Source organism: Plectropomus leopardus, chromosome 11, assembly GCF_026936395.1.
Source record: "Plectropomus leopardus strain MGB_pleo_1.0 chromosome 11, ASM2693639v1, whole genome shotgun sequence".
NCBI lineage: Eukaryota > Metazoa > Chordata > Actinopteri > Perciformes > Serranidae > Plectropomus > Plectropomus leopardus.
In genome coordinates, this window is record NC_142186.1 from 33,237,543 (window position 1) to 33,253,867 (window position 16,325).

At 38.4% G+C, this 16,325-nt stretch overlaps 1 protein-coding gene across 5 annotated transcripts in view; it reads right to left on the reverse strand.

Annotated features, from left to right (window-relative positions):
• The window catches only part of dgkb (diacylglycerol kinase, beta), a 93,616-nt gene that overhangs the window by 16,558 nt on the left and 60,733 nt on the right, over nt 1-16,325 (reverse strand). For all 5 annotated transcript variants that reach the window (XR_015777997.1, XR_015777996.1, XM_088084670.1 and 2 more), the window contains one exon: nt 2,249-2,339. Coding sequence is in view for 3 of the 5 variants with exons in the window: in XM_088084670.1 (XP_087940796.1) it covers nt 2,249-2,339 (91 nt within the window). In the remaining 2 variants the exon portion in view is untranslated. The remainder of the gene's footprint in view (nt 1-2,248; nt 2,340-16,325) is intronic.

Below are 16,325 nucleotides of genomic sequence, written 5' to 3' on the forward strand. Positions count from 1 at the left end.
CAGCTCCACTGTGCAACATGGATCATAATAAACTCGAGTACGACATCAAGTGTGATGTGTGCAGACTGTACGCGGACAATCACCTACTGAATCATAGGCTATGATCTAAGTTCATCGACGTCAATACGCATGACTCAAACGTCGTTGGCGTGTGTCATCCACCTACGTCGCTGTAGCGGTAAGAGAAAAATGTAAACAAACAAATCGAGCCCTTGCTATAGTGGCATTTATGTGTGTCGAAAAAAGTCTAAGGAAGAGGAGGAGGAGAATGTGGATGCAGTTGTGGAGGAGGAAAAGAGGCCAACTCAGCACGCCAGTTTTGCAACAAGAGCTCAAAGTACTTATTAGCATATATTAGCATTTACAGCTTCGCACTGATTGGTGCATTTTTTAATGCTGCATTTCTATTGGTTGGTTAAATAGGCGTAGATCGTAACAGCAGTCACACAGTGAGATTCTTATTTCAAATTTCTGACTGAATTTGATCCCAGGCTGTCTTTGATTGCAAGACAACGGCTGTCGTGTAACCTCTCTCACTGTACGACGTAGAACCTCCGCGTTAGAGCCTCGACCATGGCTCTAACGTGCCTAATGTCATCTTTCATCTGTGATAGCCCAAAATCGCACAGTGTGCACCGGTCTTTACAGGGACAGTGAGGGGAATCAGAGAAACTTTACCGACCTTCAACCAGCTGTGTGTCATCGCAGTGTGTGTAGATGAATGGTGTTTGTTGGCTGAATATCGGCAAAGTTTCCCTTTTATTTTCATTTTCTATTGTTAAAATTGCCAGGTAATTAGCAGTAGTGTGATCTGTATGTATGCTTTAGCTTCTAACTTCTGCTTTTTTTTTTAAATCCTGGAAACACCACTCAAACATATATTATAGACCCTCTGCTTCTTTCTACAACTGCTTTTTCATTTTCCCCAAAGGTAGATAATGCGTTTGTTTGTCGGACCTTCGTAAAGGGTCCATCAAAGTTGCTCAATGCTTTACAATCAGCTGAAACAGATGACACGTCTGAGCTACGGTAATGGTGACTTTTTGTTTCAGTTCAGTGTCCTTGTTCAGAAGTTACATTTTGTTTCTGCTTCTCTGACTGAGCCTGAATCTAAATCTCTGTGTTTTAACCTCAGTCTATTTTTAGAACCACCATCTGTGTCAATTAGGTCTGACTGAGCTGAAAAGGCCAGTAAAACTCTAAACAGTGGATTTTAACCCAGTATGGATCATCATACCTCCTCCAGTAATGCAGCTACTTATCGAGCTCTAATTAATGAAGACCTCTGCACTGTGTGGATAGCTCTGAGAGGGAGAAGATGAATTGTATAGACACCGTCTTCATTATCACTCAATATCACACACAGCAGGGTCGCGTAGGGCTAATTACCTGCGTGTTGAACTGATGTTCAGTGAGAGGCGGGCGTGGAGGTGCACAGATAGCTTTCACACATCAACACTTTGTCTAGGAGAAGTTAAAACTCACACAAATTTGTGCCATTTATGGAACAAAGGTTGACCAGAATATTTCCGAAAGGCAACAATATTCTTACCTGCATGTATGTGCGTAATGAAATATTCCTAGTAATTCCTAAATATACATTAAACGTACCACCAGGAAAAGTTTTTGTTCATCAATCTAATGAGTGAAACTAAGGCACAGTTTTAATGTCGAGATAAAACAGATTCCAAACATAATCAGTTTAAAATAATGTATAAAAACATGATTTTCATGACGTAAAGGGATATCGAGGAGGTTTGATAATTACCAGGCGTTAACAGGGGTTACTGTTTATTTATTTGATTACTTAATATTTCTTCTTTCAAGTTTATCTTCCTCTTTTTTTCTGTAAATAATAATGAAAACTGTAGATTTTTCATTTTGAGTATGTGGGTGTATGCATATATGTTTCTTTAATTAAAGTATAGGTTTAAATAAATAAGGAAGCTGTTAATTAAAATTCAATGACTTATGGAGAAGGGGTGGGATTAAATAAATCTGCACTCCTTTGCTTCATGTTTTTTATTGTCTGTATATATTACTTTTTTTGTCTGTCTGCCTGTTTGTATAATTATTTCTCTATTTTCTTTTACATGCTCACAACAAATAAATCAAATCAATCAAAATGTTTGACTGCTTGAGATTCACTAAAAAAAGAGTGACTTTGAAATATCTTTACTTTAAGTTTCTTCTCTGTTTTCTTTTTCTTTAAAGCTCAAAAACACAGAAAATATGTGGTTTGATTTACCTCAACCTCCAGAAAGTCGTGGAGCTTCTTACATGTGGCCGAAAAGGTCTCCGAAGTGCCGAACTCAAAGTACCACAGCTTATTCTTTGTTCTGAAAGAAACAAGACAACAGGAACTGCAAAGGGACCAAGAAAAGAGAGGAAACATAGGGAGTGTTTTCCCCCACATCAAAATCTGAAGTACAGTCATAGCACCTCCTCTTCTCTGTCTCCTGTCCCTTATATGCTGAGCTTATGAAAAAGAGACCGCTCTGTGTTTGAGTCACGCTTCATAAAAGAAATCTTCGAAACTAGACAGGAAATATACCTCTAATGTTAACCGCTGACCAAAACCACACAGTCATTAATCTCCAAAGAATGCATAATGTGGCTCATTAATCTCATATTGAAGCGTGATGATGAATCTAAAGCCAGCGAAGGAGGCATCTGAGGAGCACACGGGGTGGCCAGTGGTTACCAGTGCCCGACATTAGGGCCCAGTAAGGGGGGTAAGAGGGTAATCTAACTGCCCCTGCAATTAACAGAGGACTGGGGTGCTGCTCCCCGGGCTTCCTACAGCACACACTCCCATCGCTACAGGCTGATGATCAGTGACCTCGCGGGGGTGAGTCACCATCTGTCCACATACTGCTACATTATACCGTCTTATGACTACATGAATAAAATGTCTCCTTTTTTTGGGTTGGAGTATTGATTATTTGTTGTTGAAAGTCAAGTAGAATTTAACGTAAGTAACTTTTCCGCATTGAAATGTCTAAAAAGTACTACATCAGCGTCATGTGTTTTGCTCCCAACAATTCAAACTAAGAAAAATATTTAATTTTAATCAAGGACACAGTCTGTGTCGTTTGACCGCCATCGTCTTTCAGTGGTGTCTTGTCTTGGATTTAGGTTGTGTGACAGAAGCTGTCATGAATTGACTTCTTGACTAGTTTTAAGTCACATTTTCACAATGCACTTTTTATATGTTGCTCATTTTTAACTATACTGAAAAAAGTATTTTAGGTATATTTTCATACTGAGCGTAAACCATGTTGTGTGTGTGCTGTGTTTGAAATTGTTTCCTACCACAGGAATAGTGCACTATATAGTGTGTTTGCCATTTTGTCGTAGTGTTCGAATTCTCAGCTGTTAATTTCATCCACTAAATATTGCACTATAAAATACCCACATACACAGAAAATGTGTGTGTACATACGATGTATCCTAAGTTTTACTCCTGAATACCACAATGCAATTCGGTTGTGTATTCCCAGAGAAAGAAAATTCCAGCATAGTGTCCGAAAGTTAAGAATAAATACAAAATCAAGGAGGACAAAGATCAAACAGAAATTGTCGATGTCAGAAATCACCATGCGCGTCAAAGAAAGCAGCATCACAGCGTTAAAACAGCGTCACACAGATCGCAAAAAGGCTTTTAATCTCTCTAAGAAACAACAGACAGCAACACATAATTTATCACAAAGCTTCGAGGACAGAAAAAAAACCTACAACAGTGCTGACACGCAGAACTGAACACAGTAAAAAATGGGCCTCTCCTAGCTGGAATCAAAGCGCTACAAGAGGAACGTATTAGTATAAGAAGAGTAACAATCACTGAATTATTGATTTCCTCATTAGGACTTTTGTCAGGACCATTTAGCCACTTTATAAATGAGCTTTCATTAGGGTACTTGCAAGGTAGCCCAACTCACAGTTGATTTATAATGTGCAACATGGTCAATAGAAGAGGGATGGGAGCAGAGGGAGGTGGGAAGAGGCAGGAGGGCGATGGGGCCACGCTGAGAGGCTCGCCACAACAACACATCACTGCATCTTCCCCCTCATCATCATCATCATCATCATCATCATCATCATCAGCATCAGTCTGTGAGCTTGGTAGTCAAACCCGAGAGAACACATGGACACCGACCAGGGAAATTTTGCAAACAAACAAATGAATGCGGCCACTTTGAAAAGCATATTCAAAACTGGTGGCTGGTGATTGATGGAGAGAATGAGGCCAAATACAACATAAGGAATGTTTTGGATGGTATGTTTTTGTTTAAAGAGGGTAGTTATATGCACATCACGTAGGTGCAAGGCAATCAAAAAACAGTGTACATGAGGAAAAAAGGTAAAGCCTGCACACTTACTCCATGCTACACAAGTTTATGTTTTGATCTTCGTCAGGTTAAAATTTTCATCAAAAAATCTTAAATAAACTTGTGTGGCATAGAATAAGTGTGCAGGCGTTACCTTGGTATGTTTTTGTTGCATCCAATAGCCTCTTACATCTAAAACCATGTTTACATTGAACACAAAGCAAATTTTAAAGGCAAAAAATGTCAATGGAAAGCCTCAAGGAAATGCAAAAACACGTGGTTTAGGTGGCACAAACTGAGGTGAAGACGAATTTAAAGGAGTTGGAATCTCTTCTACTGAGAGAAATGTCCACTTATCCCAACCGAGCAGCAACGTCTAGAGCTGAAAAAAGAAGCTAATGTTGTGAAACTGCAATTCCTCCGATGGCCACTTGAGGCGGGCTCCAAAAGTGAGTCAACTCCACAGATCCCCATGTTAAAAAGTCCAACTTCACAGCAGATATAAACACGTTAACAGCCTGGTGCAAAAGAACAACTTTGGTCCCCGTTTTCATTTTATTAAGACTTTAGTTATGTCGCTTTGAGTGACAGACTGTCGGGAAGTCATCTCTACAGTTTGTGAGTCAGATCTGCCCCTCGCTCCTCCACAGGTCCACCCTCTCACCCAAATACGGTCACAAACCGAGGCGGTGACAACCTAAATGCCAAACTTGAGGCTTCAAAAAAGGCAGTCCAAAATTTCACACTTTGGCCAACATGATGCCAGAAAAAACTGCAGGGTTTTCACGACCATTTTAATACTTAGGTGCAGCGTTTCTGTCTTTTTTTTCTCTCCACTCCCACCTACTTACGAAAGTCCAAAGAAGAATTTCAAAGATGACACAGCGTAGCTCACCAGTAGCCTGCAGCAGCACTTTTAGAGTGTAAGAGGGAAAATCCTGATAATCCTTAGCTTTTAGTTAACTATCCAAAAGTCTAATGTTTGTAGTTTTACCCCCTAAAAACGTCATCCTTCACGCCGTAAATCCACCAACAAAACACCCATCTCTCATGCCGTCCATCGCAGGAAGTGCATCACAAGTAGTACACCATCCGAAAAGTATTACTTATCATATTCAAATGTCTAAAATAATCTCAAGAATTAAAAGTTTGTTTCTCTTTTGTTTCTTCCCTAAACTGACAATATTATCGTTTAACACTATTATTTCTGGGACAATATATCGTACAACACCAGTGATTATAACTTTTATATTTACAACTTAAATGACAATCTAAAGGAAAGTTACATAAAGAACTGGAGCTTGAACACAAACACACACATTCATCAAGTAGCTATGACTAGCATAGCATACATTTCAAACTGTAAGTAGTTGAGTTGTATTTTGGTTAATGTAGGTGCCAGAAAAGAAAGAATATGTGGACAAATTTTGCTTATTTCTTTAGGAGAGAAACTGCAGATTTCCTACATCATTCACCTGTTAGATGGATCTGTTATGACTTTACCTACTATACATTCAGAAAACTCCTGTAACCCTCTGATTCTCCTAAAATTTCAAAGCATTCCTACATCTTCCAAAGAGTAACGTCTTAAACTAAGACCTCTGGGTTTTTCAACAGTAGACACACTATAAGTACAGATACAGTAAGAGACAACATCTGACCATCCTGTCGATTCCCACCACTTAACCTAACAAGCGCACCATGGCAACAAATCACCTCATGTCCCTGTTCATTAGGTAATTAGGAGCATCTCATTGGCCGGATCGGATTGTCGTTTGTTATCTGCAGAGCGATGCTAAACACTGAGCTCCTCTGACAGACTGACTGTGAGGAGCGTCTTCAACAGCGGCCAGCTCGTGCTATGATTAATAAGGAGTCCATTTGAGTGAGATGATACTTTTAAGGTAGATTAGGAGGACTTTACTTTATGGTAAGTGCAATAAATGTGAACATAAAGTGCCCATTTCCTTAAACTGTTGGCTGACTTAAAGCTCCTGCATCTTCCCCCTGTGGGAGCGATTTGTGTTTTCAGTAGCAGGTTTTTAATTCTGCGAGTAGCCGCAAAGCCTCTGCTGTGATTGTTGCTACAGTGTATCAATGCAAAGTGTACTGCAATAATAACTTTAGCGGTGTGCATGTGAGATCAGCTGTTGTAGTCACAGCTGGCGTACCAAAGGAAAACAGTGGCTCGGGTTTCCAGAGCGGCTGAGGTGTTGTTTATTTGCACAAGCAAATGATAAAACAAAACGGAAAGAAGAGGACGTATACAAACTGTGTGGCCGCGAAGAAGAAAACACACAAAGGCGCTTCAGAAAAAACATGCAATACCAAGAAAAAAAGGTGCTCAGCAACCAACCCAATAGCACCATACGTTACATTTGTACAATATTTTTTTGTTGCAAATATGTTTTTCAGCAACACTATGGTCACGTTGTGGTTAGTTTTAAGCACAAAAATCACTTGTTGGTTAGAAAAAGTCATGTTTTGGCTTAAACCTCCCACATTTGGTGGCACAAAAGCTGCTGAAAAAGGTCAGTGAAAAACACCCAAGTTTAGTGGCTCAAACACCACTGGGAAATGTGGAGATGTGTGGGTGAAAAACACCAAAGTACCGTGGGTGAAACACCACAGCGATACGCCGCAATTTAGTGGCAGAAGACAATGGAATTTGGTGGCTCCAGTGGCCTTGAGATACATCGCAATTTGTCCCTAAAAACATGAAAAACTGTCACCACAAAGTCTCTATGTGTAACTTAAAACACCAAAGTTCATTGCCATAACCACGGCTGATAAACGCCATGACGTAATGCTAAAAACGCCCGTTTTGGTGGCTTAAATGCTGCTATGAAAAGCCACAATGTGCCACTAAAAACACGTTCAGTGCCATAAACACCACTGGGCAACACTGCAATGTTTCCGTTAAAAACACCCAGGTTTGGGGTCTCAAATGCCGCTGGCCAACACCACTATGCCCATTTTAAAACACCCAAATTTGGTGCCACAAACACTGCTGATAAACACCATCATTCACCAATAAAAATAGCAGGTTCAGTGGCTCAAACGCTGCTGCGAAAGTCACAATTTACCATGAAAAAAACAGCTTCATGGCCACAAACGGTGCTGAGAAACACCACGATGGCTCAGTGAAAACACCAAAGTACCCAGGTTTGATGGCTCAAACACCATGATGTGTCTTAAAGGAAAAAAAAAGGTTTTGTGCCACAAACACTTGTAGAATTGCTGCATAGGACCGGTGTTGTTTTTGAACAGTGGTCTATAGATTGGCAGAAGTCTCACCTATTGGTGACTCACCATTCACCATCTCTTCTACCTCCCGATGACAAAAGTCATCTTATATAGTACATCAAATTAGACACACTGATATGATGCATGCAAATGTAACGTCCTTGTGGTTTGAAGAAACTTACAACACCAACATTTCCTTCTGTCAGCTGGACCAGAGGAACAAAAAGACAAATGTAGCTCAGAGAGCCTGAATCTGAACAAACACAGTGTTCATCAACCGTCCTCTGGTTGGTCACCGTATTAAAGGATGTCAGAGGCGATAAGCTTCAGCGTAGCATCGCTGTCCCGAGGCCACAGCACCTTTAGATGCACTTTCCACTGGCCACACTGAACGCAGAGGCACACAGCCATTGATTTTTTTCCCCTCTGACACTTAATCTAACCCACAATGATCTACGACCTTATTTTCACACTAATTTCTTCTTGATCAGAGGTGATAAATATCACATTGACATAACCAACTCTTTGTGCATTGCATCAATGCACTGTTTTGTTTAACATGACACCGCCTGGAGCGCTCCGACTCCGACTGGCAGTTTGAGAAATGACCTGAGTTGCATCGTCTTGCCTTCAGAGATGCGGCGAGCAGTTTGAAAAATGTATTTCTTTTTGTTGCTCTGCAACGGTTCCAAGATTTCTTTTTTTTTCCTCCTTATACTAAAACTACTGATACTGATACTAAAATATCCAACAAAACCTGAACTGCTTAAATGACAAAGAAGTTAACTGATAAGCATGAAATTTATTTGTTTTTTCACTTGTAAGGAAAATGAGGACCATTCTGAAAGTTTAATGCTTACTGCTCCTGTTTTTTCATTTAAATTTAAAGTCAATTTTATCATGAATCCAAAATGTGGTTTAACTGAACTGATGTGTTAATTGCAGGGGTGTTTGTCTGCCCTCTATTGCGCAGATATTTCAGTTATTGAATGAAGAAAATACTCCTGTAATTGATTTTAACACGTGCTTTGTTAAATTTTAACACGTGCTTTGTTATACTTGTTTTTTAATTGTGCAGCAGCCCGCTGCACAATTAAAAAACAAGTATTGCAATAACCTAAAAGTTGAAATCAAGCACAGAATCTCATTTGTGGTACTGTTACACTGTAGAAGCATTAATTTTAGGAATTGGTTGACACCTGAAATAAACTTAACAAAGCAATGCTGTTAATTAATGGTTTCATATTGTTTACAAGGCTCGGGGCGTTTCAGCTACGTGTTTATCGGAGGTCTGACACCTCCAGCAACACATCTGCAGGGGGAAGTTAGGCTGAATTTGGTTTGTTTCAACTTAATCAGCCATCGTTCTCCTTCAACTTTTGAGAGTTGTCCCCTAAAAGCACTCGGTAATTGTCAATTGTTGGAGTCATTGGCATGCTTCTACCTTTTCATTCAAAAGCAAGATGGTGAGTGATAAACAGAAAAGCTTTAACAGTTTAGCACATTTAAATCCAGCTGCAATTTGTTTTGCTGTAAACAAAAATGTCAAAAAACTGATTGTCTGAAACTCAGTTTTTTTATTAAGATATCTTACTAAAAGAGGCTTTGGAGAAAAATCTGACTTTTTTCAGTTCAGATCTGTGTTTTTGTGTATTTTTTACATACCCAGATTCTAAGTCTATAAAGCAACAACAACATAAAAAAAGAATACAATTTTTGCAAATCAGATACAAACCATAATTAGAGGTGGTTTTAGATGCAGTTACACAGTTCGGATACTCTGGCCACTCAAATCTGATTTCAATGTGTTTTCTGCATCAATCACAACAAAACACAAGACTAAGGCAAATTCAGATTGACATAATTGCTGAGCAGTAATCCATGCTGCTACTGTGGGAAGAGTTTTGCACCATAACTTGACAGCGCAGAGGGACCACAAACTAAAGCATCTTAACTTACCAGTGTTGACATTTTTTAAGTTTTTTTTGCCATTTAATGCCCGACAGCTGACTGGCTTATTAGCCATTTAGCTTAAAGTGATAAAAGCAGTGTACTTTTTTGCTGCACGTCTGCATCTGTTGGTAACTTAATTAGCAAAACATACGCTAGACAGCTCAAAGATCAGTTTCTGTTTAATTTAATCAATAAAATATCTCTGAACAGTGTTCTCCTGCTGTCAAATAGCCAAAATGAGAGGAGAGAAACTCTGGAGTGGTTTCATTTTTTACCTCAGGTTTGCTTACTGCTTACTGCTTTCTTGTTGATCTCAGATTTTGCCTCTTAGAAGACAAACAGGCTAACCTTATCTTTTTTGAAAGTGGTTGTTGGGGTCATACACAGCCTGAGATTAAGATCTACAGACTCAGGAATGGAAAAAGTACTTCCAGTTCTTCTATGTGGGTTTTGTCTTTCTTTTTTGTGGGACTTTTTTTAAAAATGTTTTTTTTTTTTTTTGCAAAAAAAAATCTGACTTTGTTGTGTCTGCCCAAAATCAGAGACCAAACCTATGCCCTTTCTAATACATTTTATACCATTTCTAGGTCCATGGAGACAGAAATAAACAATAGCAGTGGGCGCTGCATGCAACCAAAAATATATACATTTGTCCCTTTAGTTACTGAAAAAACAAAAATGCAATTTATTATCAGTTGGACTTCAACTGATTATATGATGGAAATATGTCAGGAAGCCAGGGTGGAAATTAAAATTTATATTTCTTAAACCTTTTAAAAGTGATTTTCAGTTAATCAATATCAAGATAAACATGTGAGTGAATCCTGATATGATATTTTTTCAAATTGTTCAGCCCTGCTACTGTTTGTGCAGAGTTATGTGTGTGCAACTTCACTTGAGTTTATGTGTTTATGTTACGCATGTGAGTGTGTGTGTGTGTGTGTGTGTGTGTATGTGTGTGCATTCCCACTGAGCTGGGGACAGGGCCACAGGTGAGATCCCTCTAAATTACACACAAGTGGTCATTAATTATAGATGACACTTTGGTCACATAAACGATTTCATCCTCAAATGAGGTCCGAGGGCGGCCGCCGCTGAGGTCCACCGTGCATGTGTGTGTGTGTGTGTGTGTGTGTGTGTGTGTGTGTGTGTGTGTGTGTGTGTGTGGTTGTGTGTGTAAATGAGTGTGTGTGCATGTGTAATTTAGAGCGCCATCACCTGTGGCCCTGTTCCCAGCTCAGCGGGAAACACGCACACATGTACATGCCTACACGCACATTAGCATTGGGTGTGTTGATGGGGGCGCGTGTGTTGGTGACTCCGGCGGCTCCATCCAGCACATCGCAGCGCTTTGATGAACATACTCATTATGCTAAAGAGTGCTCCATGCCTGGGCTTCCCTGTGCCTTCAGGAAAGGTTAACTCAGGATGGTTACACAGCACAGCGAGAGCCTGTGGGCGCACGGGGGCACAGCGGCTCTGGAGGAGCGCCGTGACGGTGTTAGATGTCTCGGGACCAAAAATAGATCTGGGTATGCAGAGCAAATATCATGGGAACATCAAGGCGCCATGATTGATGCCACAGAGTAAACAAACATCACAGGTGCAGCCACGGCAGCTTTCACGCTGCAGCTGAAACGTCCCAAATCACCTTTCCCCTCACACAGTTCATGTTGTCTGTAAATGAGTCTTATCTTTACATAATTTGTACAGTAACACGGGAGACAGTAACGATTTGAATGCTCCTGTTTTTAAAAATGGACTGATTGGAGCTACAATATCACTTCACTGAGAAAATGTGAGGTTAAATACTTTAAAATTGGGCCTATGCTCAGAAAGTATCAGTAATAACAGAAACTGTGATTAAAGATACTACATTTTTATTTTATTTATTTTTTACTTTTTAAACTACAGATGAAATGCAACATACAGACTCATGACCAGAGTTATGTACATTGATCACTATAAATTACATCTGTATTAGAAGTTTCCACACCTTGTGATTACCTTTTTTTCAAGAAATATAATCTTTCTTCGACGTTTTCTTTTTTTTAATCACTTTTCTTGGATAGCTAATTGTGGAGAAACAGACAGGTGTGAGACATGCAACAAACGTCCACAGCAAGTATTTAATACTTGAAGTGTTGTGGTTGGATGTCACGTGTCTTCATTATTTGGCTATCAGGCCTCCATGTTTCCCAGACTGTACCCATACTATAGCCGCCCTGTGTGGATACTAAACAGAGCAAGAGTTTTAAAAATGCTGCTAACAGAGTGCTGCAGAGATAACATTTTTCTGAGGGCCAGTGCGAAATTTAGCATCGCTCTGGTTCCTTAGTCAAAAAGCCTCAGAGATTTTTCCATCGGATTTTGGATCATTGCAGAAAACAAAACAGCTCCCAGCTAAACAAACATTTTTGATACTTACAAGTTTTGTTCAGCAAGAGACAGCAAGACACCACTTTTATGATTTCTGAAGCCTGAATGCAATCGTCAGAAGTAGGCTATTATTAGGCTATAAACAAACCACACTACGGCTGCGTGGCCACCACAACAAGGCTGTAAAACCATTAAGATGTTCTGTGGTCTAAACTGTCTTTTCTAAGACAAATTAAAGCTTCAAAGGTCACAGGTGGAGTATCTTCTGATGTATTTTATGTTGTAGAACAAAACATGTCAAGGATATCAGTACATTGTATATTATGTTTAACAAGCACTATGGTGTAGAGTGGATAAAATGTTTTTTAAAAAAGTGAAAAAATGTGAGCAAAAAAGATCAAAAGTTGCATGGCCACAATTCAAAATGGATTCATGTTGAACAAGGAAAAAAAAATAAAATAAAATGATAAAAAAGGACTTCTCAAGACAGCCTTTGGCAATAAAAGGTTCTCCAACATCTTCATTGAAAATATAATCTTCCCAATGTGCAGATGGGTAATGCACGAAAGGAAACACGGTGGCGCTGTCTGATTAAAAACACAGAAAACAAAAAATAATGTTTCTTTCTATTGAATATCATAAAAATCTACAGACAGGGATAAAAAAAAAAAACAAGACCAACGCATGGGAAAGAAAGTTAAATTGTTGTCTTGATTTTTTAGGAAATACACATGAGGTGTCACAGTTTTGTACAAGAAATCAAAATATAAATAACAGAAAGTATGTCTTTTGTTACAATTACAGAAGAACCTGTCCCAAAAAGAAATGTTAGTCATGTTTGTCCAAACTAAATAATTATAAATCATATATATATATATATATATATATATACACACATATATATATGTATATATATGTATATTCATTATAAAAATTATTGTATGAAGTGTATTATATATATATATATATACTTTTTTTTTTTTAGGAACACATGCTGTATGTTTATTGTCTGAGGTTTTTTTGCACTGTATGTTGAGCCACGTCTAAGACATTTTTCTGTCACGACAGACGATGAAGTTGTCTGAATCTGGATATGAATAAGAATTAAACCACACAACAGCCAGAACTTTTTAAATTTGTAAACCCTCTCTCTGTCTCTCCCTCCACCTCTCTCTCCTCGTCCTCTCACTATCCGTCTCTGTCCCTCAGAGTCAGAGATTAGCGTGTAATTACATGGGAGATCAGCAAAAAACGGGGTGAAAAAAAGGGAGTAGTGTATTTTAACAAGGCGGGGGAGGAGGAGGAGTGGCGTTGGGGGAGGAGGTGGCGCAGCCCTCGTCACGGGCCGACTGATTGTCTGCTTTTAATCCTCAACCTCATTATCACCTCCAGGTCCGGCAGTGGCAGTAAATGAATCTATCTGCCGAGTGTCAAATCTTCACACCTTCGCCCTGGTAATCACCCCAAGGTGCAAATACAGAAGATGGATAGAATGAGAGAAATGAAGGGGGGAAGAGCGAGTGTATGACCCCTGCATTTCATCAACAAAATCCGCTCATTTCATAATTAAGAAAAGCTACATGATGTTGTCTGATTGTTAATTAAAGCTCATTAAATATTCACTTTCTTTAAGGTCAAACTGGCGGCGAAACGTATGGATTTGGTACATATGGGAAGTGAAGAGCCATTAAAAACTAATAATTCAACATCTGACATTTTTCTTTTTCAAAGTCGAACTGAAATCTACATATTTTTTTGTCAATCTGATTTGACTTTGAAACGTTCAAGAGCAAAGACAGGGTTTCAAAATACAAGGAACAGTGCATAACAATAAAAATACATGAAAAACAAGCATTTTAATCCACATATATTGTCAAGGTCTGCAACTGAGGATTATTTTCATTATCTATCAATCTGACAATACATTTTCACAATTATTAGATTAATTGTTTAATGTAAAAAAAAAAGGAAAAATTCTTTTCTCTTAAAGACATAAATTAAATTATTTGTATTTTTTACTAGGATATTACGGAAATCTTTTTTTTTTTTTTTTTTAAATCTTATTCCATTTTGTTGGTAAATTGATATCTTTAATTCAAGAAATAAGGTTTACTATTATCATTATCATTGTTGTTTTATTTTGATTTAAAAAAAAGGTGTCTGTCTATTGGCCCTTAATACCCCTTATGGAAAATCTTAAATATTAGGATTATTACTATTTTTTTATTTTGTTGGTTTTACTCATGTGATATCTTTTATTAATCTTTTTATCCTTTATTTTATTTTTAGTTATTTCATTTATTTTAATTCATGTGTATTAACCTCTTCTGATAGTCTTATTTCAGTATTATCATTTTAATAAATTTTAACTTTTTTTAAAAAATCATTTATGATTCACAAGTCTTTGCATCTTAAATTTATTTATTTTCTCTATATACAAATTTTTATTTTATGAGATTTTACTCTTACTTTCAATGGCTTTGCTTTAACGGTCAGTTACTGCACTTGTTTTGTGCCTGTAACACATCGTGCTGCACATTGTGCTTCCACCTGGAATGAAATGTGCCTTATAAATAAAGTTTTGCTTGTTTGTTTGCTTTTATTTGACTTAATGCTTCCAGTGTATCTATATATAAGTCAGTACTCAAAGCTTGTTAAACACTAAAAACAATTGTGCTTTTTATTCTGTCTCGACAAAAACATACTCTCACTGCAGATAAGACTGAAATAAAGACACGCTGCCTCCACTGTCACGAAAGTTTCTGAGAAAGAGCTTCCAGCTGCAGGAAAATGACTCTGTGATAAGTTGCAATACGCCTCCAATGGACATGAGCCCTTTGGACAAATCCAACAAAATCTATGCTACCTTGAAAAACTATAATCATGCATTATTGAATTGGCAAGGATAGTGTGTAATAGAGAGATCCTAAACCCATTCCCCCTCCTGAATTATTAATTGAATTCAAATAACAGACAGAATCATTTTCTTAAAATATCTAAATCATTTTTCACAAAAGGCTTCAAACGAGTGTAAAACAACAGAGATGCAGTCCGCGTGTCCTAAAAGAGATCTGGAAAACAACTGAAACAACGCTGAAGTGGAAAAACCAACATGTATGAGGTATGTGTCGACGTGTTGGAGTAATAACACGCCATAAAGGACCTTTTTTAAAAAAAACCTGGGCACATCAGGGCTGTGTTTATCTGAAACCTCCTTCCTTTCCTTTGGACCATCTCACCGACGTGTTTGCTCAACAAGCAGCAGAGCGATGGTTGGCTAAATGTTGTACTAGGGTAAAATATGATAATGAGTACAAATGGGATTATTAGGAGGCTGTGTGTCATCAGTCTGACTGATCCATGATGTCAAACTAGCCAAGCAAATTCAATTAGGCCCGCAATTACTCCCTGGCGCTAGTGGAGACGTATGGGAGATGTTAAATATTGATGGAAACATAGATGCCACATTTGTTCATCTCCAAAGGTGAACGCATCTCCTCGAGGTAATCACAAATGCTAAATATGAAGCATGTCCATCCGTCAGCATCCGGAGCAGATTCGCTTGTCGCTGTCATGGAGGAGGGAGACTGTGTAGGTTTGTTTGGACTGAGAGCGGACTGACATTTTCTTTTTACCTTTTTAAAAATGTAGACTTATTATCATCATGGTTTAAAAATAAAAGAGGGAACATTAGCGTCATTCAAGAACCCTGAAGATTACTCCGCGTTGTGTTCAGGGTCGCTACTCAAAGAAAAGTGGTGTTTATCTGGACTTAAAGCACAAACATCAGCCATAATTGCAAGATTTTAGACCCTGAAGGGGTCACTTTGGTCTCCTGAAAAAGTTTGAAATCCACAAGCAACGACTGAAATGTGAAACTTGTCAAACGAGACTGCAGGGAGATAACTGATAATAGTTTGGATGTTGAGATGTTTTAAAATTTCTTAATAATCATCATTTTGCAGATTATTGGGGATTATAGGCTCTATTTTTTTTACGCAATTTTTTAAAATCATTTATTTCATCTTGAGATAAAGATGCAGGAATTTTGAGCTCAAAACAGAGCGTGAAAATGATTACAGCCACGACACGTCATCATTGCAACGGCCGTATAAAACCAATATACAGTATCACAGGTAAGATAATACAGTAGTTTCGAGTGCTGTGCGGCACGCTGCACATGCTCATGCCCACGCTTTCTCGCTGAGTCTGTAAAGATTTTTGCACATAAAACTTCTAAGGCTTTGGGAAAGTTTTACAAACAGACAATATACAAACTTGGTAAATAAAGAGTAATAGGGTAATAGTTGACATTGTTTCGATTTGGAGGACTTCTGTCAGTGGTTTTACAGTCTCTTCTAAAGTTGTGGTAAGAAATCGGAGAATCAGTTGGCGATCTTTAACGGAGGGGATGGA